The 24,926-nt window shown below is 43.5% G+C and overlaps 4 protein-coding genes and 2 pseudogenes across 4 annotated transcripts; all 6 read right to left on the reverse strand.

Annotated features, from left to right (window-relative positions):
* Nucleotides 1-250: 250 nt before the first annotated feature.
* On the reverse strand, nt 251-1,707 carry LOC141463464 (UDP-glucuronosyltransferase 1A1-like). Its single transcript, XM_074145850.1, has 2 exons — nt 805-1,707; nt 251-265 (listed from the first exon to the last, which is right to left on the reverse strand). Exons 1-2 carry the CDS (start codon nt 1,663-1,665, stop codon nt 251-253), a joined length of 876 nt encoding a protein of 291 aa, XP_074001951.1. The 5' UTR covers nt 1,666-1,707.
* A 997-nt stretch (nt 1,708-2,704) lies between these two features.
* Nucleotides 2,705-4,359, reverse strand: LOC141463465 (UDP-glucuronosyltransferase 1A1-like). Its single transcript, XM_074145851.1, has 2 exons — nt 3,259-4,359; nt 2,705-2,719 (listed from the first exon to the last, which is right to left on the reverse strand). Exons 1-2 carry the CDS (start codon nt 4,357-4,359, stop codon nt 2,705-2,707), a joined length of 1,116 nt encoding a protein of 371 aa, XP_074001952.1.
* Nucleotides 4,360-5,334: 975 nt separating this feature from the next.
* Nucleotides 5,335-12,964, reverse strand: LOC141463466 (UDP-glucuronosyltransferase 1A1-like). Its single transcript, XM_074145852.1, has 3 exons — nt 12,128-12,964; nt 5,627-5,770; nt 5,335-5,394 (listed from the first exon to the last, which is right to left on the reverse strand). The coding sequence occupies exons 1-3, from the start codon at nt 12,962-12,964 to the stop codon at nt 5,335-5,337; spliced, it is 1,041 nt and encodes a 346-aa protein (XP_074001953.1).
* Nucleotides 7,924-8,817, reverse strand: LOC141463233 (UDP-glucuronosyltransferase 1A5 pseudogene; annotated as a pseudogene).
* A 2,573-nt stretch (nt 12,965-15,537) lies between the features above and the next one.
* LOC141463468 (UDP-glucuronosyltransferase 1A6 pseudogene) lies at nt 15,538-16,413 on the reverse strand (annotated as a pseudogene).
* Nucleotides 16,414-22,786: 6,373 nt separating this feature from the next.
* Nucleotides 22,787-24,462, reverse strand: LOC141463474 (UDP-glucuronosyltransferase 1A9-like). The gene is made up of 2 exons (XM_074145902.1): nt 23,617-24,462; nt 22,787-22,822 (listed from the first exon to the last, which is right to left on the reverse strand). The coding sequence occupies exons 1-2, from the start codon at nt 24,460-24,462 to the stop codon at nt 22,787-22,789; spliced, it is 882 nt and encodes a 293-aa protein (XP_074002003.1).
* Between the last annotated feature and the right edge of the window lie 464 nt (nt 24,463-24,926).

A 24,926-nucleotide genomic window follows, 5' to 3' on the forward strand; every position in this document is an offset into this window, starting at 1 on the left:
AGAATGAAGAACCCTCTGAGATCTCCTAGATGGAAAAAGTTCAAGCAGTCTGTGAATATCGTGGGGACATAGGAGGGGGGACTGGGACACTGAGTGGCTTCAAATTCTAAACCACACAGTATTTTCTGCAAAAAAACCCCAGAAGGGATTGAAAGACACTCATCCAGTATCTGCCCTTTTGATCCTTGGAGGTATTTGTTGTGCAGTAAACATATAATCACTGTTTTGACAAAAAGCTGGTTAAAAAGCACTAGAGTTCATCAATCTACACAGGTGAGAGGTAAAGGTGGTGGATGCATCAGACAAGCCCCATCTGTTTCTATTAGAAAAGCTTTGGCAGCTCTGTCACCGTTGAGCAGGACCTGCCAAGCCACCGCAGGTCCTTCAGGCTCATCGAGACTGTTTTTTTTCTCAGATCTCACATAGCCATCACCAAGGCACAACCTTCTGAGGCACAGAGATGATGCTTCTTAGCCTGAGAGTCCACAACCTGCTACACTCCTGCTGATCCTAGCTTTGGAAATACCCGTGTGAAGGAGCAGGCAAACTCATTCACAAAGACAGAAGTGGTAAGGCAGCAAGGGTGGCTCAGGACAGAAGCCTGACATGCATTTCTCTGTAAACACCAGACCCTACACAGAAAATGGAAAGTGAGGAAGAAAGCGAGAGAAAAATGACTTCTTTTGTGAATATTTGCCTAACTCATCCCAAACAGGACCTTGATTCCTATCTGCAACACAAAATTCCAACCTTGTGAACACAGAAGTCTGTCAGAGCACAAATTAAAAACACAGCATGACCCACCTGAGATAGCTTCTTGTGAGCACAGTTAACTCCTCCAACTACAATGATGTTGGGCATTAAAGGTCTTGGATAATCTAACACAAAATCTAACCTCATGAGCCAAATGGAAGCCTGGCGTAAAAGATCCGGCACAGTCACGTCCCTCTGAAGGAACTCGGAAGCCAGTTTTGCGTATGGTTGAAAGATAAAATCACAGAGGAAAAAATTTGGGATGTCAAAGATCAGATTCTTAACTCGCTGGAGAAAGTTCATGCGGTCTGTATAGTCTGTAAATATCCTGGGCACATAAGAAGGAGGATTGGGACACTGAGTGGCTTCAAAATCTAAACCACAGGGTATTCCTCGTAAAAAAAACACGGAAGGGACTGAAAGATGTTCAGCCAGTATCTGCCCGCAGGGTAGTACAGGGTCTGTAAAGACAGCATCAAACTTGCTCTCCTCAAGATACCTGACAAGCTCTTTGTTGTACAGTAAGTGTGCACAGCTGGAGATTGCCAAATCAGACACTTTTTTCATACTTTGGTATACTTTAAGGAATCTTTCTAGAAAAGAACCTTCTTCAAGTGCATCTTGTACAAATGCCTGGAAATTTCCATCCATCTCCTCCTTTGTGAAAGGGACTGGGTACATTTTCATAACGATGTTCTTTGTTGGCTTTATGTACATACTGATTTCGGGTGCAACAACGACTACTTCATGCCCCTTCTGCCTGAGTCCGTCCAACACTTCCCGCATGCTGAGCCAAGGACTCCCATCCACCGGTACCACCAGCAGCTTCCCACCAGCAGCCAAACTGAGCGCAGACAGGAGCAGAACCAGCGTCGCCGTGACTTGTGGACGAGCACTAAGCACCGAGGCCATTTCTGCAGAAATCTGGTGAGCGCTGCCCAGAAAGAAAACCACTGGCAGCAGTGAAGCAACAGCACCAGCTCTGCCCTTTAAAGCAATCTCTGCCACAGCCCAACTTTTGATCCTTCGAGTTATTTGCTGTGTGGTAAATCATTCATTTGATAAAAGGCTACAGAACAGGTACTAAGTTCAGCCCAGTCCACAGGCACGTGCTGTGAGGTGGATGCACTGGATAACGCCCATCTCTTTCTCTTAGAGTAGCAGCAAAGAGTGTCCCAGGAAGGAGGCAGGGGTGGCTCTGGGTGGGACTGCACTTCTGAGAGCTTCCCTCTGGCTGAACTTTTTGCAAATGCAGGAGATGTGTCACATCCACATCACTATTCAACCCAGCAGAGACTGTTCCCCTCCCGCTGGGCAAGACCTGCCCCCAACACCCCCACCTGCCTGTCGCTTTGAAGACTCATCTCTAGGAGGCCTATGGCCCCTGAGCAGATGTGGAAGAGCTGTTTAAGTTTTTTTCTGGAGTGAGAAGGCTCATGAAGATGGAAGTGCGACAAAAATGATGTTAAGCATCTGGAAAGTACTACAAGTCCCTGCAAAGGCACAAATGAATGAGGATTGTGATGAAGTTCCCCTATGAGATGTGTGACGGTGTGGAGAGCTGGACTCACAATAACCTGTTGAGACTGGTGCCGAAGGTGTGCTCTTTTGCTATACAATGGATGTGCCAACCCCCACCATGAATGCTGGTGGAGTTGTAGGACAGGGCTGTTCCCTCCTCAGCCTGTTAAGACTTCTTCTAGAATGAAGAACCCTCTGAGATCTCCTAGATGGAAAAAGTTCAAGCAGTCTGTGAATATCGTGGGGACATAGGAGGGGGGACTGGGACACTGAGTGGCTTCAAATTCTAAACCACACAGTATTTTCTGCAAAAAAACCCCAGAAGGGATTGAAAGACACTCATCCAGTATCTGCCCTTTTGATCCTTGGAGGTATTTGTTGTGCAGTAAACATATAATCACTGTTTTGACAAAAAGCTGGTTAAAAAGCACTAGAGTTCATCAATCTACACAGGTGAGAGGTAAAGGTGGTGGATGCATCAGACAAGCCCCATCTGTTTCTATTAGAAAAGCTTTGGCAGCTCTGTCACCGTTGAGCAGGACCTGCCAAGCCACCGCAGGTCCTTCAGGCTCATCGAGACTGTTTTTTTTCTCAGATCTCACATAGCCATCACCAAGGCACAACCTTCTGAGGCACAGAGATGATGCTTCTTAGCCTGAGAGTCCACAACCTGCTACACTCCTGCTGATCCTAGCTTTGGAAATACCCGTGTGAAGGAGCAGGCAAACTCATTCACAAAGACAGAAGTGGTAAGGCAGCAAGGGTGGCTCAGGACAGAAGCCTGACATGCATTTCTCTGTAAACACCAGACCCTACACAGAAAATGGAAAGTGAGGAAGAAAGCGAGAGAAAAATGACTTCTTTTGTGAATATTTGCCTAACTCACCCCAAACAGGACCTTGATTCCTATCTGCAACACAAAATTCCAACCTTGTGAACACAGAAGTCTGTCAGAGCACAAATTAAAAACACAGCATGACCCACCTGAGATAGCTTCTTGTGAGCACAGTTAACTCCTCCAATTACAATGATGTTGGGCATTAAAGGTCTTGGATAATCTAACACAAAATCTAACCTCATGAGCCAAATGGAAGCCTGGCGTAAAAGATCCGGCACAGTCACGTCCCTCTGAAGGAACTCGGAAGCCAGTTTTGCGTATGGTTGAAAGGCAAAATCACAGAGGAAAAAATTTGGGATGTCAAAGATCAGATTCTTAACTCGCTGGAGAAAGTTCATGCGGTCTGTATGGTCTGTAAATATCCTGGGCACATAAGAAGGAGGATTGGGGCATTGAGTGGCTTCAAAATCTAAACCACAGGGTATTCCTCGTAAAAAAAACACGGAAGGGACTGAAAGATGTTCAGCCAGTATCTGCCCGCAGGGTAGTACAGGGTCTGTAAAGACAGCATCAAACTTGCTCTCCTCAAGATACCTGACAAGCTCTTTGTTGTACAGTAAGTGTGCACAGCTGGAGATTGCCAAATCAGACACTTTTTTCATACTTTGGTATATTTTAAGGAATCTTTCTAGAAAAGAACCTTCTTCAAGTGCATCTTGTACAAATGCCTGGAAATTTCCATCCATCTCCTCCTTTGTGAAAGGGACTGGGTACATTTTCATAACGACGTTCTTTGTTGGCTTTATGTACATACTGATTTCGGGTGCAACAACGACTACTTCATGCCCCTTCTGCCTGAGTCCGTCCAACACTTCCCGCATGCTGAGCCAATGACTCCCGTCCACCGGTACCACCAGCAGCTTCCCACCAGCAGCCAAACTGAGCACAGACAGGAGCAGAACCAGCGTTGCCGTGACTTGCGGACGAGCACTAAGCGCCGAGGCCATTTCTGCAGAAATCTGGTGAGCGCTGCCCAGAAAGAAAACCACTGGCAGCAGTGAAGCAACAGCACCAGCTCTGCCCTTTAAAGCAATCTCTTCCACAGCCCAACTTTTGATCCTTTGAGTTATTTGCTGTGTGGTAAATGGATAATCATTCATTTGATAACAGGCTGCATAATAAGCATTTAATTCCAGCCAAGACCACAGGCTGGCGGTGTTTGGTGGACCTACCAAGGAATCCCCCATGTTTCTCTTAGAGTAGCAGCAAAGAGTGTCCCAGGAAGGAGGCAGGGGTGGCTCTGGGTGGGACTGCACTTCTGAGAGCTTCCCTCTGGCTGAACTTTTTGCAAATGCAGGAGATATGTCACATCCACATCATCACTCAGCCTAGGTTGCTCCCTTCCCTCGGGCATGACCTGTCCCATTTCACTCTTTGAAGACTCATCTCTAGGAGGCCTATGGCCCCCGAGCAGATGTGGAAGAGCTGTTTAAGTTTTTTTCTGGGGTGAGAAGACTGATGAAGGTGGAGGCAGGATGCCAGGTTTGTCTGCAGGACACATCACCTGCACTAAACTGTACTTTCTGTATCTGAGACCTGCCTCAGGGCTTGGAGGGGTTGGCTTTGTGGTCGCAGAAAGCAGAGATGTCTGAACACTCTTTGAGGGGCACTTCCCATGAAACAGTTGAGGGCCTAATTCTGGCTTCTTCTCTGTAACTGGCAAATCTTGCATTGTGTCCAGCAGCTGTGGAATTGTATGAATGCTCAGGTGGCAAATTACAGTGTGCACGAGGATGTCTGTAAGATGCCACAGCCACCTCTGCCACTTGGAGATGGGTGGAAATGCCATGCAGCCGTGGTGACCTTACCCCATAGTCCACAAGTCCTGAATAATATGACTGGGGATAAAGTCAGGGAACCAAAATGAATAACCCAATTCTCCAGGCTCTCCCACAAAGCAGCAGAGGAGGGTCTTCAGTAAGAACTGTGTGCATTGCCATCTTCTATGACTGAGGCACTCAAGCCGCACCTGAGAGGTTAGCATTATCACCAAGGCTGCATCCATCGCCTCACTGCTAGTCACACTGTGCTGGATGTTTCAAAGCAGACCTGATTCGTGTCTCCATTCATTAGGACTGGGTTTTTGAGCCCAGACAGATCTTTTAAGGTTTTGTAGGCAGTCTCATGGGAGCTGCTCGTAAGACAAAGGCAGCACCTTTGGCTTACTGTCCAGAAACACTGGCAATCACTTTGTCTGGTGGACAGAACGTCCCATCACAGATCTGCACCAGAAGAGTTTCTCTTCAACTGAGCATACTTTATAAATGAAGAGATATAGCTGACTGCACAGAAAATGGAAAGGTAGTGAGAAAGCGAGAGAAAAATGACTTCTTTTGTGAATATTTGCCTAACTCACCCCAAACAGGACCTTGATTCCTATCTGCAACACAAAATTCCAACCTTGTGAACACAGAAGTCTGTCAGAGCACAAATTAAAAACACAGCATGACCCACCTGAGATAGCTTCTTGTGAGCACAGTTAACTCCTCCAATTACAATGATGTTGGGCATTAAAGGTCTTGGATAATCTAACACAAAATCTAACCTCATGAGCCAAATGGAAGCCTGGCGTAAAAGATCCGGCACAGTCACGTCCCTCTGAAGGAACTCGGAAGCCAGTTTTGCGTATGGTTGAAAGGCAAAATCACAGAGGAAAAAATTTGGGATGTCAAAGATCAGATTCTTAACTCGCTGGAAAAAGTTCATGCGGTCTGTATGGTCTGTAAATACCCTGGGCACATAAGAAGGGGGACTGGGACACTGAGTAGCTTCAAAATCTAAACCACATGGCATTACCCGCAAAAAAAGCACTGAAGGGATTGACAGATGTTCAGCCAATATTTGCCCGCAGGGTACCACAGGGTCTGTAAATACAGCATCAAACTTGCTCTCTTTGAGATATCTGACAAGCTCTTTGTTGTACAATAAGTGCGCACAGGTAGAGAGAGAAATGGCAGAGAAGCTTTTCAGTCTTTGGTATATTTTAAGAAATCTTTCCAGAAAAGATCCTTCTTCAAACACTTCCCGTGAAAAAGAATGGATATTTGCATCCACCTCTTCCTTTGTGAAAGGTGTTGGATACATTTTCATAATAAAATTCTCTGATGGTTTTATATGTATATTTTTTTCAGGAGCAACGACAACTACTTCATGCCCCTTCTGCCTGAGTCCGTCCAACACTTCCCGCATACTGAGCCAACGACTCCCATCCACCGGTACCACCAGCAGCTTCCCACCAGCAGCCAAACTGAGCACAGACAGGAGCAGAACCAGCGTCGCCGTGACTTGCGGACGAGCACTAAGCGCCGAGGCCATTTCTGCAGAAATCTGGTGAGCGCTGCCCAGAAAGTATATATCCAGCTCCACGCCTTAAAGCAATCTGTGCCTTGGCTCTCTGGATGATCTTTAGACTCATTTGCTGTGTGGTAAATGTATAATCATGGGTATAGCAAAGATGGCACAAGAGATGTTAAAGTTCAGCCAGTTTGGCAGACAGTAATCAGAGCAGGAGCTAGGCTGGGAAACACCCACCTCTTTGTACTGAAGGGCACTGGGATTTAGGGAAGTGAGAGAACCTTCAACAAGTGGTCTCATAACAGATCATTAATTGTTCAAACAAGGATTTTCAGCACAGGGAAAATTCCTCTCCTTCTCCCAGTCCAAATAATTTTCATTTTGTAAAAGATTAGAAAACTATTAAAGCTTCATATGGGAAATGGTCTGGTTTCTTTATCAGTTTTATACCTTGACATAGTAATGAAAACAGAAGACTGGCTACCCAAGGTCATTTCTCTAAAAGGCTTCTTTTTGGAAGAATGAAGTAGGGGCTGGAAGGAGGAAGGACAAGGGCATGGTTTTTGCCAGATATATTTAAAACTGGATTAGCAATTCAGAAATGCTGTTCAGGATCAGCGTGGGAAGATCACACCCCAGGGCCATAAAAGCAAAACCACCACTAACACGCAGACAAGATTTGCAGTCAATCAGCCCTAATTATGAAAATTTTTGCACAGAAGTAATTTTGACCATACAGTAATTTACTATGAAGATTGATAATATGCACCAGTTTTTGGGTTGGTTTTTTTGTTTGTTTTTTTTTTTTTTTTTTAAGGACATTTACGAAACTACTGCAGCTCTAGGTACATCTTTTGTAGGAAAGTTTTCAGAAGGCAGCGTAAGCTGTTGCAGATGGCTCGGTGCTGCCTAGCACCAACAGAAAGCTCCAAGAGTTTTGCAGAACATTGTGTAAGGAATGCATGCGGTGAAAGGATAAGCCTAGACTGACAAAGCAACCAGAACATTACCTGCCGACTGACATGTTACGACACTTTACCTCTAAATTATGAAAGGATGGTTCTATTAACCGAAAAGATTCATTGTTTTTAAAAATCAATTGTGACAGTAAAACAAATAGTTTCAGATAATAATACCGACCTGGCAAATACAAGCAGCAGACCTGCCTGCTAAGACAGGGATCACCCTCACTGGTGGGTGTGTGCAGAGAGTGAAGCGATAAACTACTTCCAACTAGTCCAAAGAAAAAAATTGTGTAAGCAAAAATGCTGAGATACTGCTAATGCTATAGAAGAGTATCTGCAAGAATGAGAGAGAATTAAAATCAACTCAGTTTTTTCACCGATTTTCTTTGTCTTTACAGTATAACTTACTGCACATATAAATCCCACAAACTCATGCATACAATTATATACACACAGAGAAAGTATTTGCAAACAGCCTTCTTTCTTCCAACCTTAATATATTTTACCAAGTAAATCACTGACCTGAGATAACGGCTTTTTCTTTCCACAGTTTATACCTCCGATGAAAACTATGTTTGGCATCACCGGCATGGGATACTCAAAAACAAAATCCACTCTTTTAAGCCAAATGGATCCATGGCTTAAGAGCTCCTTCATTGTTACTGGTCTGTGGAGAACATCTGAGGCTAGAAGTTCAAATGGCAAATAGGCAAAATTGCAAAGAAAGAATTCTGATGATTTCAGAAATATGTTTTCCACACGCTGGATAAACGTCATGTGGTCTGAGTTGTCTGTAAATGTTCTTGGGATGTAGGAAGGGGGGTCTGGACACTGGGTAGCCTGCAAATCAAAACCGCAGGGGAGTCCCCGTAAAAAGAAAACAGATGGGATAGAGAGGTGCAGAGCCAGTATTTGTCCACATGGTACAATAGGATCCGTGAGAACAGCATCAAATTTACTCCCTTCAAGATACTGCATCAGATCCTGATTGTGCAGTAAACCGGTACAGGAGGAGACATAGATACCAGTGATGACCTGAACTTTTTCATAAAGCGCAGTAATTCTTTGAAGAAAAGGTCTTCTCTCAAAAAGATCATTCGCAAAGGAGTGCATGCTTGCTCCCAGTTCTTTCCTCGTTAAAGGCACTGGGTACGTTTTGAGAGTGTAATATCCAGATGCCTTCACATTCAGGTTTACTTCTGGTGTGACAACGACAATCTTGTGCTCTTTCTGGCTGAGGGCCGCCAGCACTGTGCGCATGCTGAGCCAGTGACTCCCATCCATTGGTACCACCAACAGCTTTCCACCATCGGCCAAGCAAAACAGAGACAGGAAAACCAAAACCCCTGCCAAAACTAAGGAACTGTATTTACTTACACGAGCCATGTTCCTAGAAATCCAAAGTCTCTTCGTTTGCTCTGACCTAACCGACTTTAAGTAGACTCACAGCCCCCTGCCAGATTCTCACATTCCCCTTTAATGATCCAGCTTTTCCAGCAGAACCAGTCACCATTCAAGGTATTGAGGAATCATTTAAGGAAAGTGATAAATCAGCTTGGGTTGGGCAGAACTGGGCTTGATATCTGAGGCTCCCTTGGGATGTGTCCTTTCTGATTGACTCCCAGGGCTGATTGATGTTAGATTGAAAAGAAAATCAGACTTTGCAAAAACGAAATCCCAAGTTTTTTTAATAATGCTGGCACTTGGAAGTAACTGGGCTTGCTGAAAGCAAGTGTTAAAATAATTTCTTGCTGCCCTTCTTTTCTTTCTGTCTTTTTGATAGGCATTTTAAAGCCGTTCTGAAATGCTTGTTAAGGTTATATTTAATATTATAAAATTATGCCACTATACAGCACAATATCTGTGCATAGTCTAAGGAGGAGGCTCTGTGATTTACATACAGCTCAGCACTGTACATCGCCGGGTACAAATTTATTACAATAAGCCACACTGCAGCAGAGCCTTGCACCAGTGAAGGAAAACCACCAAATCTGGGCTGTCATGCACAACACTTCTTTGTTCTCATCCCGACCTATCTTTCTGTGCCTCTCTCAATCATTTTCTTCTAGGAGCAATAGGAAGGAAAAGCCACTCAGTTCCCCTTGTACCTAATTAAATACAGGAAAGCCTGTACATATACAAATGTACAAATACCAAAGTAGCCAGTAACCGCCCTCTTGTTTTAGGCCAGGAATTGATTTTAAATGGTAAGGGGTGGTGTTATTACTTCAGATGAAAAACTGGAAGTAAGGTACCATGTCTGAGCAGTTAACAAGTACTTGTGATAAACTTGTCAACCTGCAGGACTGTATTTTGCCCTTCGATGTAACGGTGATTCAGAGACATAGTTGGAAGACAACAAGAAATCAGGACTGAAGGATCAGTACTTCTGCAATGGATGTTGCTGCTGGACTATGATCTTTAGTCCCTGAGCAAGATGAGAATAAGAGTGAGCTTTGTTTTCAGATGAAAGTCCGATTTTAACCTGGAGCTGCCACATGGCCTCAGCTGCAGGCAGGATGCTGCTTTCCCAGAGGATCTGCCTGAGTGTGTCCCTGAGGAACCATTAAGCAGCTCTGATGGACAGGACAGATAGGAAGAAGCACCACCTTGATAAAAGTGGCCATGGGGGAGGGTGACAGGTAATTCGAAAGAGACTTTTGTGAAAAAAACGAGATAAGAATGATTGCAGCTTAACAGAAATAAACAGTACTTTCGATGGGCAGCATCAGGTAAAGTACCGGGAGGAGCAAAGCAAAGGCTAAGGCTAGGTAAGGTTGCCTCTGGGGAAGGTGCGCCAGGCTTCTAAAATGCAAATCTATTTTGTTGTGAAGCTTCACTCATTCATGTTCACAAATGCCTATGAATTTGGGGAAGGGTAAGAGTGGTGATAGGCAGGAGGAATCCATTCCCTAAGACTAACGGAAGGCTGGCAAATGAAATAATCTCAAGGGAAGAGCAGAGGAGAGTCTGGTTATTTTTAAGTAATGTTCACTAAGGATAAAACTTTATCCTATCTAGGAAACAATGTAATTTATTGCTGAAACTGTTGGATAACACTAACTACAGATTCATCAGAATTAATCAGAATCATCTGTAGTTAGATTCTGATCTGATATTAGCCAGAATCTTGGCTGGACAAAGAGATATGGTCACAACTCAAGGAAAAAAGGAGAATTTATGGAAAAAGGGGGCAGGCCACTCAGGAAGATTACGAAGGTGTTGTAAGGCTACGTAGGGAAAAGATTAGAAAGGCCAAAGCCCAACTAGAACTTAACCTGGCCCTGGATGTTAAGAACAAAAAAAAAAGAATCTCTATAAATACATTAGAAACAAGTGGAGGACTCGGGAGAATCTCCATCCTCTATTGGATGTGGAAGGTAACAGAGTTACCTGGCTGTGGTAACAGTGGGCTGTGTCCAGTTTTGGGCCCCTCACTACAAGAAAGACATTGAGGTGCTGGAGCGGGTCCAGAGAAGGGCAATGAAGCTGGTGAGGGATCTGGAGAACAAGTCTGATGAGGAGAGGCTGAGGGAGCTGGGGGTGTTCAGCCTGGAGAAAAGGAGGCTGAGGGGAGACCTTCTTGCTCTCTCTAACTGCCTGAAAGGAGGGTGTAGCCAGGGGGGGTCGGTCTCTTCTCGCAAGGAACAGGTGATAGGACAAGAGGAAATGGCCTCAAGTTGCGCCAGGGGAGGTTCAGATTGGATATCAGGAAAAATTTTTACACTGAAAGGGTTATTAAGCCTTGGAATGGGCTGCCCAGGGAAGTGGTTGAGTCACCATCCCTGGAGGTATTTAAAAGACGGGTCAACATAGTGCTTAGAGATATGGTTTAGTGGTGGTTTTTATCAGAGTTAGGTTGATGGTTGGACTAGATGATCTTAAAGGTCCTTTCCAACCTAGACAATTCTATGATTGTAGTCATCTGCTGAGGAGAGCTGTCTCCTCCTATATCTCCTTTTCCACTTAATCTGGCTTCTCATGAGGCTGTTCTACTTACAGCACAAGCAAGCAAGAATGTATATCACATGCAGCAAGCAGCTAATGTACATCACATGAATGCCTTTATCAAGTACTTTTTAGACCACTGATGCCCAAGCAACCACCCACCATTTCCCTATCCAAACTGGATGTCTCCTAAAACTGCAATTGAGAATGCAGCTGTCTAGTTTTTGCGGTGGAAGTTGTTGTTAGACCAAAAACTTTCAGGACAAAATATTAGCCTTTGACTCACACACAAGACTGCTGTTACAGAAACGAGCGCATGATGCTATTGCACATACCCCAGTTTTCTGACTGGACAAGGAGCTAATGCTCTTGAAGAAATATTCTACTCCCTCTTATGTGAGGCAAAGATTTTTGGGAAGAGCTGTTCTAGTTCACCTGCCCTCTTTGCAATAATTCCTGGGCGAGATGACGTTTGTGTACCTGACTTCAGCTGGAATTAAACACAAAATAGCATGTCCCCTAACGAAATCCCCGTTATGGGCAGACCCAAAGAAAGGAGGTGGAATCACATCTTGTTCTCCTGCTCTGTTTTTCATCTGGATTGGCTACAAGGAAAGCATTAATCTAAATTATGTCTTTAGGTAAGAAATGTCCCTACCAAACACACTATTAAACCGCACTCAGATCATGCAGGTGTATGACTGCCAGAACTTTTCCCTTGTTATACATTTCCCAGCCAGTCACTGACCTGAGATAATGGTTTCTTCTGTCCGCAGTTTATGCCTCCAATGAAAATCATATTGGGCATTACAGGCATGGGATAGTCGAAGACAAAGTCAAGTCTCTTCAGCCAAATGGATCCATGACTTAAAAGCTGTGTCATTGTCATCGGCTTTTGGAGAAAGTCTGAGGCCAGGCTTTCAAATGGTGAAAAGACCATACTGCAGGTGAAAGACTCTGAAATGTCCAGCAGGAAATTCTTCACTCTCTGAGGGAACGTCATATGATCCGTATTGAGTGAGAACATTCGTGGGACATAGGATGGTGGGTTCGGACTCTGAGCAGCATGAATGTCTATAGCGCACGGAACGCCCCGCAAGAAGAAAACAGAAGGGATAGAAAAGTGCAAAGCAATTATCTGTCCACAGGGTGTCAGAGGATCTGTAAAGACGGCATCAAATTTACTTTCTTTGATGTATTTCATCATCCCTTTGTTGTACAGTAAGGAACTGCAGGAAACTTGAAACATGGCAGAGCTCTTTCGGAAATTATCCCAAGTATTCAAAAATCTGGTCAGAAAAGGCTCTTCGCTAAAACAGTTTGCACCAAATGAGCGCATAAGTCCTTCCATCTCTTCCTTTTTGAAAGGTACAGGATACGTTTTCAATTCATACATCCCCGAGGAATCTATCAATATTTTGCTGTCTGGTGCAATAACAACTATTTCGTGTCCTCTCTTGCTCAGCTCCGCCAACACTTCCTTCATGCTGAGCCAGTGGCTGCCCTCCATCGGGACCACCAGCAGTTTCCCAGCCCCAGCAGGACCCAGGCAGCACAAGAAGAGAAGCAGCACTGCCACCAGCATGTTGTGAGCTGGACGGACAGGAGCTCATGCACGAGACAGGCCAGGGGTTGTTCACAAGCTTTTTGTAGCTGTGCTCCACCTATGCAAACACACCACTTGGCAACGCTTTCTGGTGATACCTCTGCCCTTTTGACTTGCCTCACATTTCAGGTGTTCACAAGTTTGCACGCAACGGAGTCACAGTAGCTGACTAATGGTTATAAAAGGTTGAGATGAGGTTTGTACTTCAAAAGCAGCTTGGCATGAGCACAAGAAAGGTGATTCTCCTATCACACACTTGGCTTGCCCAAGCTGAGACTACAGCTGAATGCCTCAGCCTTCTCTTCTTCTTCCCATAGTAGGACCACAGCTTCATGACACTTCTTACCATCAGCAACCCAGGAACTTTTGCTGACATTGACTGACAACATGCTCTAAGGGGCACGGGAATCCATGAAAGAAATGCATACACAGAGAGGATAGACAGAAACACTGCTGAGCCCACGTGGTAGTACTGGGTCTGTAAAAAGCACACTGAAATTACTCTTTTCCATCTAGTGTTGGAGTTCTCTGTGCCACTGAAGGCCAACAGAGTTGTCGCAGAGTGTAGTAATTTGGTATTTTTTTGTAAGTATTTTCTTTTCTAATGAAGCTGAGGCAAGTTGTACAGTGAAATATAGCTTATAGTAAAGATAAATATGAGAAATTGGTATTGAAATACCTGGGCTTTGTTTCTTGCCTTTTTTTTTTTAATAACCAAAACCCGTCGGTACAACTGACAAAAATGAATTCTTTTTTTTTCATGGATGTAAACGTGCATTTTTTAAGAGATGTAGCCAGCAGAAAATCCTTCCCCATCTCTACCTATAACTTCCGTCTAACCTCTTATCCAATGGGGTATAAAACTGAATTGCAAAACTGCAGTTCACCGTTGTACCTCAGATAACCTTAAACCAACACCACGTTTCTAATTCATGAACTCATGAGGTCATGGCCAATGTCAGTTCAGTATGACTGAAACAGTTCAGTTCAGTTCATCAACTCTTGGGTCCAGATCCTTCTCAGTTGTAAATTGCTGGCTTTTAAAACGTTGGTGATAATCTCTCACCACTTAAGTTTATAAGTAGGTGACAGGTGCCCTTGGCATACGATATGCTCCTCCAGGCGGAGCTTTCTTTCACATGCAGTTTCTGTACACTTATTTTCAAGCCTGAGTGGGAAAGCTTTGACCCTATAGAGAACATGCACTCCAAAAAGAGCAACCAGCTCCATCACCCGCACTGTCCCTATATTGGTAGCTTACAACTTAAGGATTAACTTAATGGGAATTTTCAAACAGCTCAGGAGAAGGTGACGCACAGAAACAGATCTGTTGCTCTTCACCTCTGAAAAAGCTGGCAAATGAACACTAGACAAAGATGTGTTCAAGTTAGGCTGACAGATGAAGAAAGAGAGTAATGAATTTCTGATGTGGGGCATTTACAGACATCCGCTTGGGTCTTTAACATCTGATCAGCAATCTTTCCTGCTCCTGACTCCATGTCCTTTTGAAAGACCCCTTGGGAACAACTGCTACTCCTTCTCCTTCATTCAAATATATGTAACCAGTTAGAGAGACTATCCTGGTAACAGGATTGGCTCTGCCACTTCCAACACAAGCATTAAACATACTTATTTGGACAAAAATGGAGGATATTAGGTCTTTCTTCTATACTACCCTGTTTCAGGGGTACTCACAATTTGCAATACTTGAATATTCCTTTCCTCCTTCGATCCGCTATAGAATATGCTATACTTGATTCAGAGACCTGGTTGGTCCCCAAAACACTGAACAGGAATTTACAGAAGACATCCTCACCCAAAAAAGATTAAAACCTAATTAAATAGCTTATGAAAGAAGGGCTATTCTTCTTAGACCTTCTACATTTTAATCTTTTGGGGATTAGATATTGTCACCTTGACATCATGGGAAAGATGTAAATTAATCAATCTGGCAGATGGACGTGAGAGAAAAAGAACTGATGAATAGCTAAAATCTTAAGCCCTATAACTTTCAATGTCTATGAAAGGAGAACGGGTACCCAGAAGTATGGACAGACAGTCCATGAGACAGCTGGAAAGGGAGGACACCATGGGGCAGACAGAAAGCAGACTGTTATGGATGTTCTTCAGGCTCTTTCAGAGCAATATAGCCAAGTCCTCCAAGCTTGACTTTGGTCATAGAGACAGCTCTCATGGAGATGGACATAGCATAAGAAACTTAGCTGAAATGGAAGTTAACAAGTCTGGCTCTTGTTGGGGAGGAAAGTTTACAACTCATCAAAATGCAGGTGAGATTCAGTTCAACAAAACAGCTTATAATTGCATAAAAGTTACAGGTCACTTAAATTTTCATATCTGATAAGACTTTAGGTTTACCAGGATATGATTTAATCTGAATGCTGGATACTAGGAAATAACATTTCTGCATCATGCAGGATTTCTCATTAGCTTTCTATTTTTAAATGCCAAGGTGTTGTCAGTTAGGTTCTGACGTAAGGATGCTTAGACATTTATGTTATTGCCTTTTCAATAAAAAAAAAAATATTAAAATTTTATACCTGAGACAGTTTTTTCTTCTCGTCACAGTTTATCCCTCCAATAAAAACCATGTTTGGCATCACTGGTCTCGGGAACTCAAACACAAAATCATATCTCATTAGCCAAACAGATCCACGGCTTAGAAGGTCTGTAGCTGTAACTTTCTTTTGAATAATCTCGTATGCAAGTTCTTCAAATTGAGTGAATATAGGCTTACAGTAAACAAACTCCAGCATGCGGACCAGCACGTTCTTCACACGTTGAGCAAATGTCATGCTATCTGAATTGTTTAGGAAAAGTCTGGGGACATAGGAAGGAGGGTTTGGACACTGGGTAGCTTCAAAATCCATACTGCAAGGAAACCCCCGCAAGAAGTAGACAGAAGGAACTGAAAGATACTCAGCAATTATTGTTCCGCACATCAGAATTGGATCCGTGAAAACTACATCAAATCTGCTCTCTCTCAAATACTTCATCATGTCTTCGTTGTGCAACAGGCTCTTACAGTTAGTGAAAAAGAACCTGGAAATTTCTAATATGCTTTGATACATCGTAATAATAATGTTCAAAACAGACTGTTCAATAAAATGAGCATTAACAAATGACTTGAGCGCAACAGCTAAATGTTCCTCTGCATAAGGTATTGGATATACTTTCACCGTATAATTCTGAGGCTCCTTTGGCTTCATATACAAACTTGTTGATGGTACAACCACAACAACTTCATGTCCATTTTGCTGGAGTTTCCCCACCACTGGGCGCATGCTGAGCCAGTGACTTCCATCCTGAGGTATCACCAGGATCTTTCCGCCTTCAGCAAAGATTAAAGACGATGTCAGAAGAAGAAGTATCCCAGTAAATTGGTAAAAACACTGATATGTAAGAGCCATTTCGGTGGAAGCAAACTGTAGAGTTCTGCTCTGGAGGCATCCGCCAGAGTCCTTTATATGAAGGTCCATGCAAGCTTTAACTTTTCTGCAGGGAACTTATTGACTGCAGAAATAAATATTTAACTTCCCAATATTGTTGTGGTTATCCTTTAATATTGCAATTGCTTGTACAACAGGGAAGGAGAGCAAATGTTCTTGAAAAATGGTGTCTTCCTTTGCACATTCTGTTAATTTTTAAGCTTGGAATTATGTCAGCACATTCCTTCCTTCATGACACTAAGACCAGGGATGTCATCTTGTAATAATAATTGTGGTTAGTACTATTGGCTTGGTAAGTGCCCAGGGAGAAAATAAGCCTGGTTTTGCTTTCAAAAGGCAACCTTTAAAATACACCCAGCAGAATGAATGTAAATTTCAACATCATTTCTTTTATGGACTAGCCTAACTGAGAACACCTAACCAGTATGTAGAAGGCTGATATTAAAATTTCCACCTCCTGGAAGCAGTCAAACCTGCATGTCTTACGAATATATCACAGCTACCAGGACGTGCCATGCAGTCCCAAATCTGAGGAGGAGAAGGACAATCCTGTTTGGCTTTTCTCCCCACGGTACTAGACCAAAAAAAATGAACTAAATGATGGGTTCAGGGCAAGTGAAGGGAAAGGAGGCTGGCATAGACCTTTTGGGACACAAAGAAGGAGTCTTAGTCTTTGGTCAGTGTCCTGAAAACTCTTTTTATATATTGTGAGCAAGATAAATTTTAGGAGGACATATGATATCTTTTACTAATTCCCCTGATAACACACACAGAGAAAACCCCAACAAGCAAACTAGGTTTCTGAGTTCTCCTCTTTTCACAGATATAGGCGGTAACGTAAGCAACCATATATAGGTGTCTCCTGGGCCTCTTCAGCTGAGCCCTGGCAGAGCTGCAAACCCACCTTTCCTCTTCTGAGCAACAGCCCAGCTTTGATAAGAAGAGAGATCCTCTCTTGCTTAAATTAGCCAGGAACTTGGTAGCTGGACCTGTGGGTTTGAATCTACTGATGGGAAGGCACAAGCTGTCCCTAGAGTTTATGTTTCCTAAGGGAGGAACTGACTGCTGGGCCATAATAAAAAAAAACTAGGTGGTAATACCCCAGATTGGGTTTCCAAAGAAAGCTTTACTAGGGCGGTGTGACCCCTTGTTTGCTGGTTTTCACTGCTATCCTCTGGAAACAGTGAACTGAGCCCCTCAGGGCTTTGCTGGAGGAATGTTTGTCTTTCTGCAAGCAAAAGCAATGCCAGACCAAAGTCTTTTGTTTGGTGCTAAGGAAGAGGTCCTTGTGAAGAATAGTGCTGATGCAAAACTATCAGCAGCCCAAAGCTTTTCCTGTTCCTTCCTTTTAGAAGTGGTGGTGGGATTCCCAGCACCTTCACTATGGAGAAACAAACCCTTACAACCTTAGGCAATAGGGTTTGTCTCAGTAGGCACCTATAAGGTGCTAGCACTGCTCTGCGTAGTTCTACAATGTCGCGCCGACGTAGAAGAACCACCTTTAGACATGGAGAACCGATTTCTAGAGAGGGCCAAATATGGGGGAGTTGAGAGGCGGAAGACAGTTTTGTAAGGCACAGACTGAAAGCGTGAGACTGAACAGATTTACAAATAATTCTGATTAAATGCTGGAAATCTGGAGAGAAAGAGTTTATTGCAACTGCTGTGACAGGAACTGACCAAATCCATTTGGAACATGCTACTCAGTGTTCTTTGCTCTGCACTTAGGTATGATCTTCAACAGCAAAATTATCTGGCTGAAAACTGACAACACAAAGTTTGTCTTCCAGTGTCTATAAGAGAACAAGTCTCCTGATAGTATGGCTACACTTTCTTATGGGCTCAACAGTCCTTTTTGTAACAGTCCTTTTACAGTACTTTTTGTACCAGACCATCAGAGTAAAAACAGTGGAAAAGGTGAGGCAGCAACAGGAAGGACAGGATTTAAAAAAAAAAAAGATAAATTAGAGGTAAACAGAGCGTTAACAGACAAACAGACAAAGAAAGGACGGAGTTCCTAGGTTAGCAGAGAATCGGCTGAGGTCAGATCTAAGCTGGGTAATTATTATTCAGAAAATTAACACACCGGCTGGTTTCTCAAAATAACATGGTATGTTTCCATGTGTTTGTTGTTCATTATAGAATCATAGAATCATAGAATCATCCAGGTTGGAAGAGACCCTTGGGATCATCGAGTCCAACCATCTACCCTACTCTACAAAGTTCTCCCCTATATCATATCCCCCAACACCACATCGAAACGTCTCTTAAACACATCCAGGGATGGTGACTCAACCACCTCCCTGGGCAGCCTGTTCCAGTGTCCGACCACTCTTTCTGTGAAAAATTCTTTCCTAATGTTCAGTCTAAACCTACCCTGTTGGAGCTTGAAGCCATTCCCTCTCGTTCTGTCATTAATTACCTGTGCGAAGAGACCAGCACCAACCTCTCTACAGTGTCCTTTCAAGTAGTTGCAGAGAGTGATGAGGTCTCCCCTCAGCCTCCTCTTCCTCATACTAAACAGTCCCAGCTCCTTCAACCGCTCTTCATAGGATTTCTTCTCCAGGCCCTTCACCAGCTTCGTTGCCCTCCTCTGCACTCGCTCCAGCACCTCGATATCTCTCTTGGATTGAGGTGCCCAAAACTGGACACAATACTCCAGGTGTGGCCTCACCAGTGCCGAGTACAGGGGGACAATCACCTCCCTACTTCTGCTGGTCACGCTGTTTCTAATACAAGCCAGGATGCCGTTGGCTTTCTTGGCCACCTGGGCACACTGCTGGCTCATATTCAGCTGCTTGTCAATTAGAACCCCCAGGTCTCTTTCTTCCAGGCAGCTTTCCAGCCACACTTCCCCAAGCCTGTAGCGCTGCTCGGGGTTATTGTGGCCCAAGTGCAGAACCTGGCACTTGCCCTTGTTGAAACTCATACCATTGATGTTGGCCCAATGATCCAATCTATCTAATCTATTATGCAGCAGCAGCAAAGGGCACCGGGACACCTTTCAGGTTTGAAGGGCGTGGTGGTCGTAGTGGTCTCCTGCTGTATGTGCGGAGCAGCACCAGAGTAGTTTGATGAACAGAGGTCTCACAGAGTGAGAGCCCCGCGCCAGCTTGCAGGAAAGGCTTCCCCACTGTGTACCGAAGGACAGAAGATTTATGTAAAACAAGGCTGAAGTTTGGGTGACCTAAGACTGCCGATTTGTTTTCCACTCAGAAGTATCCCTTGCAATAAGGTTTGGGTGGGTTACCTCAGGGTGTCTCTTTGAGCGGGTGAGGAGCATTGCAGCGATGGAGCGGTGCTACACTGACACGCAAGCGGCTCTGAGGAGCTGAGACTGCTTGAACCCCGAGCCATAACCACATCGAGGGGTTTGGGTGCAGGTGTGCTTACCCCTCACCCTGTGATTGCTTCAGCTGGAAAAGGTGCTAAAACTCTCAAGCATCTTACCTCTGAGTTGGACTGGTTGTGATGGGTAGATTTCTTCTAACCTGGGCAACAAACTGAGTGGCACTAAGGGAAGAGGATAGCAAATGGATACGACAGCAGCTCCTTGTTATATGAGCAGCATGTTGGAAAAGTAACCTTACTCTAAGTCTTCGTGGTAGCAAGAAGCAGCAGACAGCTAAGCAAATCACAGAACATGTATAATTTCTAGGGCAGCTCTTTTCTAAGTAGCGAATAGAAATCATACCAAAAAAAGATCGTTTCTGACCCTGAAATTAATGACTGTATCCTTTCAGAAAGACAGGTGACATTTAAGGCTGCCCAGGTAACTGTAATCAGAATATTTCCTAACTTTTATAGGGCAATGTGTTTGGTATTTGTAAACTTAATAGTCTTACACCCTTTCTTGATTTTTGTGCACAGACCTCAGTCAAATACAGTACCTTTAGACTCACATTATAGAAAGTGTTTTAATTTAACCAGAAGACAAACTTCCTACTGAAAAGGAAACTAAGGCAGTGGTTCCGTTTGATATGAGGGAACTTTTGATGAAAGAACTGTGTTTTACAGCTTTCTTCAGTATCTCTTCTTCAGAATACGGGAGGCAGAGGGATGTGGATAAGAGCAAGCTGAAGAGGACAGAAAGATAAACTGTTTGGTTAAAGCAGCCATTTCAGGTTGAAACATACTGTGCATTGAAGATGTACAATGCACAACGGTTAAACTTCCTTTTTTACAGTTAGCACTGCTTTTACTTGCCTGACGTTGTGTATCTTGCCATTGCAATATAAGGCAGATGAACAGTATTCTCAGCTTTAAAGGTGCTCAACATCCTTTACAAAAGCATAATAGACAGATGCTGACACGGTATCAGGCTGCTCTGAACTGCCACTAGGTTCATCAACACCTTGAATATCGCACAAAAAAGCGCAACCTTAGCATTTGGTTCATGAACAGCGTGATGACTACTGCTCCAGTGCTGAAAATGAAGAGCTCCCTATAGCTGTACTAAACCTAGTTACCCACATTAGCAAATTAACAGGACTCGCAGGTGTGACGGGACCCCTTCTGAAGTCACACGAAGTGACATTTGGGTTGGGCAGGCTTTTGAAAAGCATGTCTCTGTGTAGCAGGTATGTGTGCATGCTTTGGTACTGCTTACTCTATTCTTTGGCTTCTTGCCAAAGTCTCTGAATTCCACATTACCTGCATATTTCAGAGGACCAGTTAGAAACGTCTCCTTATCAGAGCTTCCCAGATGCTGCTGGCTCTGGCAGGAGGGTTTCAAAACAGGACCTGTTTTCTTAATCCTTGTGCTGGAGGGACAAACCACAGGGTCTGTATTCAGTTATACTTCTCCTTTACTTAACTACCTATTTAAATCCTACTTAACTTAAATTTCAATGTTTTAACTTAACCAGTTGTTTAAATAAGTAATGGGCATTTTAGGTTAAAAAAAACCCAACCAAACAGGAACAACTATGAAAGGTTGCTATAGCTTACATTTCTGAACTTTGCTTAGATCAAATCATATGAACTTTATTTTTACGAGCTGCCCAATAAAGCAACTTTACACTAACTTTGGCTAATGATGAGATATTCATCGAAGTGTCTCAGGGCTCACAGTCTGAGTTCATGGCTCCCTAATGAGGGACCACTCACAGTGCCAGCCTTCAGGTCCTTCTGGAGTCGTTATAGGGTGAGCTGGCACAGGACCTCTGCTCAGTCAAGATCTTGGGGCTGATTTCCTTTGAGCCTTGTATTAAACCCCCAGACACATTGGGATTTGGCAACTGGATTTATGTGTCTGTTAATGAATATGTAATTGCTACTAAGACAGATGCCTATGCAAAGTGGGACAAGAGGAAACAAAGCCTGAGGCAGCCAGTCTGGTTATCTTAGTCAGAATAAGTGCAGTTTGTGTTCCCCCCAGGCCCAGTCCTGTGGTCGCGTGTTCTCCCACTCCCTCCGAGACTGCAGGCTGCAGACAATGCTTGTGGCTCAGGAGTGTCAGGGAACTTGCAATTTAATTCCTGTCTCTGTGCTGGATAAAACACATATGCCCCGTTCTGCAAAAGCATAAGTTCCTCAGCACCCCGATGCCTTCAGCTCTAGAGCAGGTACTCCATGAGCCCATGTGTGATACGGCAGGAAGGAGCCCTCTTCTGGAATGAGGCCACAGTGCCTGTGGAAAACTGTGGAAAGTGGTGTGACAGAAAAGTCTGGGGCTTAAGCTCCTTATCTGAGAAAAGAAACCTCATTTTGAATCTCTTGTTCTCTCTCCCTTTCCTAGTCATCCTGACTTTTTGTTTTCTTGTCTGTTGAGCAATGGGCTACTGGGATTTGGAGAACTATCTATTCTTATCATATGATTATATTTCTGAACAGTGATGATCAACCCAAGGCTTACCACTGTGTATGGATAGGTAGATTTTTTTTTTTTCCTACATGAATCACTTCACATTTGCTTACACTTCCTGCATCATCACCTTGCTGCTGGGCACTGTTCAAAGCGAAACAGGAGAAATTCCTCTGCTGTCTGTAGAAAATGTAGCTAGAAAAGCTAGACTGAATATAGGAGGAATTCATGAGGTTTTTCAAGACTTGGAAAATATGATTTCCACCAAATGACAAATGTCAGCGTGAAGATGGTAATGTCAGGTATAAAATGAGGACAGGATTGTTCCACCCCTGCAGCAAGCTACAACCAGTTTGTAGCTCTGACCTTCAAGTCGTAAAAGTAAAGACTTATGGCATGCAACCAGCAAGAATTTGTCTCTTAAATCTCTAACTATGAAATGCCACTCTCTTGAGCCTAATGTGAGAGAATGCCTTAGTTATAATATTATTCTACTGTTCTAATTTATAATATTATTCTTTATTTGCCTTACTCTTTATTGAGTTCAGCGGACTCTGCATAAACCTGTCAAAGAGTATAAAACAAAGCTGAAAGAAGAAAGAAAAAAACCTTCAGCTCAAAGATACTGTATTGCAATTGTGCACTGATATTGTGTGACCACAATCCAGAAGTGAGGGAATAATTTCAAAGGAAAGGTGTTTGTGTCCTGTATTGTGCCTGGGAAGAAATGTCTAGCACTACTAATTGTTTTGGAGACTATATGGTAACTACCAAAATTGATTTAGGTTTCTAGATTAGCTTTAAAAGCCCTGCAGAATAACCCTGGTAAAAGCAAATTTGAAGAAATAAGTACAAAGGCTTACGTGAGTTTTGCGTACAAGTGTCTTTCACCAAATACGTATTTTAGATTAATTCTTCCCATATCAATATGACAATTATGTTTCACCATGATTTACAAATAGAGGTAACTTAAAGACAGGCAGCTTGGAAACCATATGTCATGAAAACACAACCAAAGCAAATTAACTGACTTTGCTGAGTCTAGAGTTAAAAACAAAAGATGCCTCTCGGAGCCTGTTCTTTGGGTAACCGGTCAGGTGAAAGAAATGTATGTTAGACTTCATGAAAATTAAATCCAAACTGTATATATGGTGAATAATGTACATTCACTGAGAACTTCAAAGAATTCATCTGCCTCCATCAAGGTAATTTTATTTCAGCCAGTGGAAAACAACTGCCAAAACCTGGCTGTATGAAATCATTACCAGAAATAGAAAAATTCAATAGTGCTAAACTTCCAGAAATGATGTAATCACATTTCACTGGCAAATGTATAAATTGGAGGAAAAAGAACATACCTTAGGCAACGGTTTCTTCTGAGCACAGTTTATACCTCCAATAAAGACCATATTGGGCATCACTGGTCTCACATACTCAAACACAAAGTCATATCTCAAAAGCCAAATGGAAGCAGAGTTCAGGAGGTCTAGCAGGGATACGTCTCTCTGAAGAACCTCGGAAGACAATTTTATAGCATCTTCATAGAAACCATTACAGTACTCAAGCTCCAGGAGTGAAACCAGTGCATTTTCCACTCTCTGGAAAAAAGTCATATGGTCCGAGTTGAAGGTAAATAGTCTTGGGATGTAGGACAGAGGGCTTGGGCACTGCGGTGCTTCATAGTGTAAGTTGCAAGGAAATCCTCTCATGAAGAACACAAACGGAAGAGAAAAATAATTAGCAAGTGTTGCTCCACACATAAAAATGGGGTCTGTTAGGACAGCATCGAAGTTGCTTTGATTCAAGTACTGCAGGGTCTCCTTGCTGCTGAAGAGGTCCTTGCACTGAACAAAAAATGTATGGAAAACGTTCACTGAAGTGTTGTACTGGGCTAGAACATTCAGCGGGAAAGGCAGGTCCTGCAGGTGAACGGCGACGTACTTTTTAAAGGCACCGTCCAGCTCTTCTAATGTTTGAGACGCTGGGTATGTTTTCACTGTGTACGTCTGTGCCGCCTTCATCTGCCAGCTTACTTCTGGCATAAGCACCACCACTTCATGTCCCTTCTCACTCAGCTTTTCAACCACTTGCTGCATGCTAAGCCAGTGGCTTCCAACCATAGGCACCACCAGGAGTTTCCCTCCATCTGAGGGGCCAGGAAGGAGGAGGATGAAAATCCATGCACAGCAAAGCCGAAAAGGCATTTTTCTGTGGTCAGAGCACGGATTGTTAAAAGAGCTTTTCCCCTTCGGTAGCTTGAAGATGCTTTTGAAGAAAGCCAGTGGGTTTATCTGTTGAGCTGTGCTGCTTTGTCATAATCTTTTAGTTAATGATTCACTGCTTTGGGTTGTAGGTTGTTTGGTTTTATTGTTTTTTTTTTTTTTTCTTTACTTGTAAAGCCAAATGCGGTGACCCTTTCCTGTGCTGAGTCATTGGAGTTGCTCTGCGTTCAATGGAGAACGAGCTCCTCAGCGTGCTAGTCAGATTTTATAGGACTTCTCTCTTGGTCATTGGTGTGCCCTATTCTACCCCTTGGCCAGGGCCAGGGAAGGCAAGCCTGGTGCAAACAACTCCAATACCAGAGTAACAAATTAAAATATCCTCAAGAGATTTCATTGCGGTTGGAGACATGGATGTTCAGATAATTTCTCTGAGGACAGAACAGGAG

The sequence above is a fragment of the Numenius arquata genome, chromosome 3 (assembly GCF_964106895.1).
Source record: "Numenius arquata chromosome 3, bNumArq3.hap1.1, whole genome shotgun sequence".
NCBI classification, from domain to species: Eukaryota; Metazoa; Chordata; class Aves; order Charadriiformes; family Scolopacidae; genus Numenius; species Numenius arquata.

Excerpts from the sequence above, each read along its gene's own strand:
- LOC141463464 (XM_074145850.1), bottom strand. The coding sequence starts at position 1,665 with ATGGCCTCGGTGCTTAGTGCTCGTCCACAAGTCACGGCGACGCTGGTT.
- LOC141463465 (XM_074145851.1), bottom strand. The coding sequence starts at position 4,359 with ATGGGGGATTCCTTGGTAGGTCCACCAAACACCGCCAGCCTGTGGTCT.
- LOC141463466 (XM_074145852.1), bottom strand. The coding sequence starts at position 12,964 with ATGCTGGTGGCAGTGCTGCTTCTCTTCTTGTGCTGCCTGGGTCCTGCT. Across the intron at positions 5,771-12,127 it reads AGAAGAAACCATTATCTCAG|AGGGACGTGACTGTGCCGGA; the intron begins GTCAGTGACTGG and ends GAGTTCCTTCAG. Across the intron at positions 5,395-5,626 it reads CTCACAAGAAGCTATCTCAG|ATCTGTGATGGGACGTTCTG; the intron begins GTGGGTCATGCT and ends CTTCTGGTGCAG.
- LOC141463474 (XM_074145902.1), bottom strand. The coding sequence starts at position 24,462 with ATGCCTTTTCGGCTTTGCTGTGCATGGATTTTCATCCTCCTCCTTCCT. Across the intron at positions 22,823-23,616 it reads AGAAGAAACCGTTGCCTAAG|GTTTATGCAGAGTCCGCTGA; the intron begins GTATGTTCTTTT and ends ACTCTTTGACAG.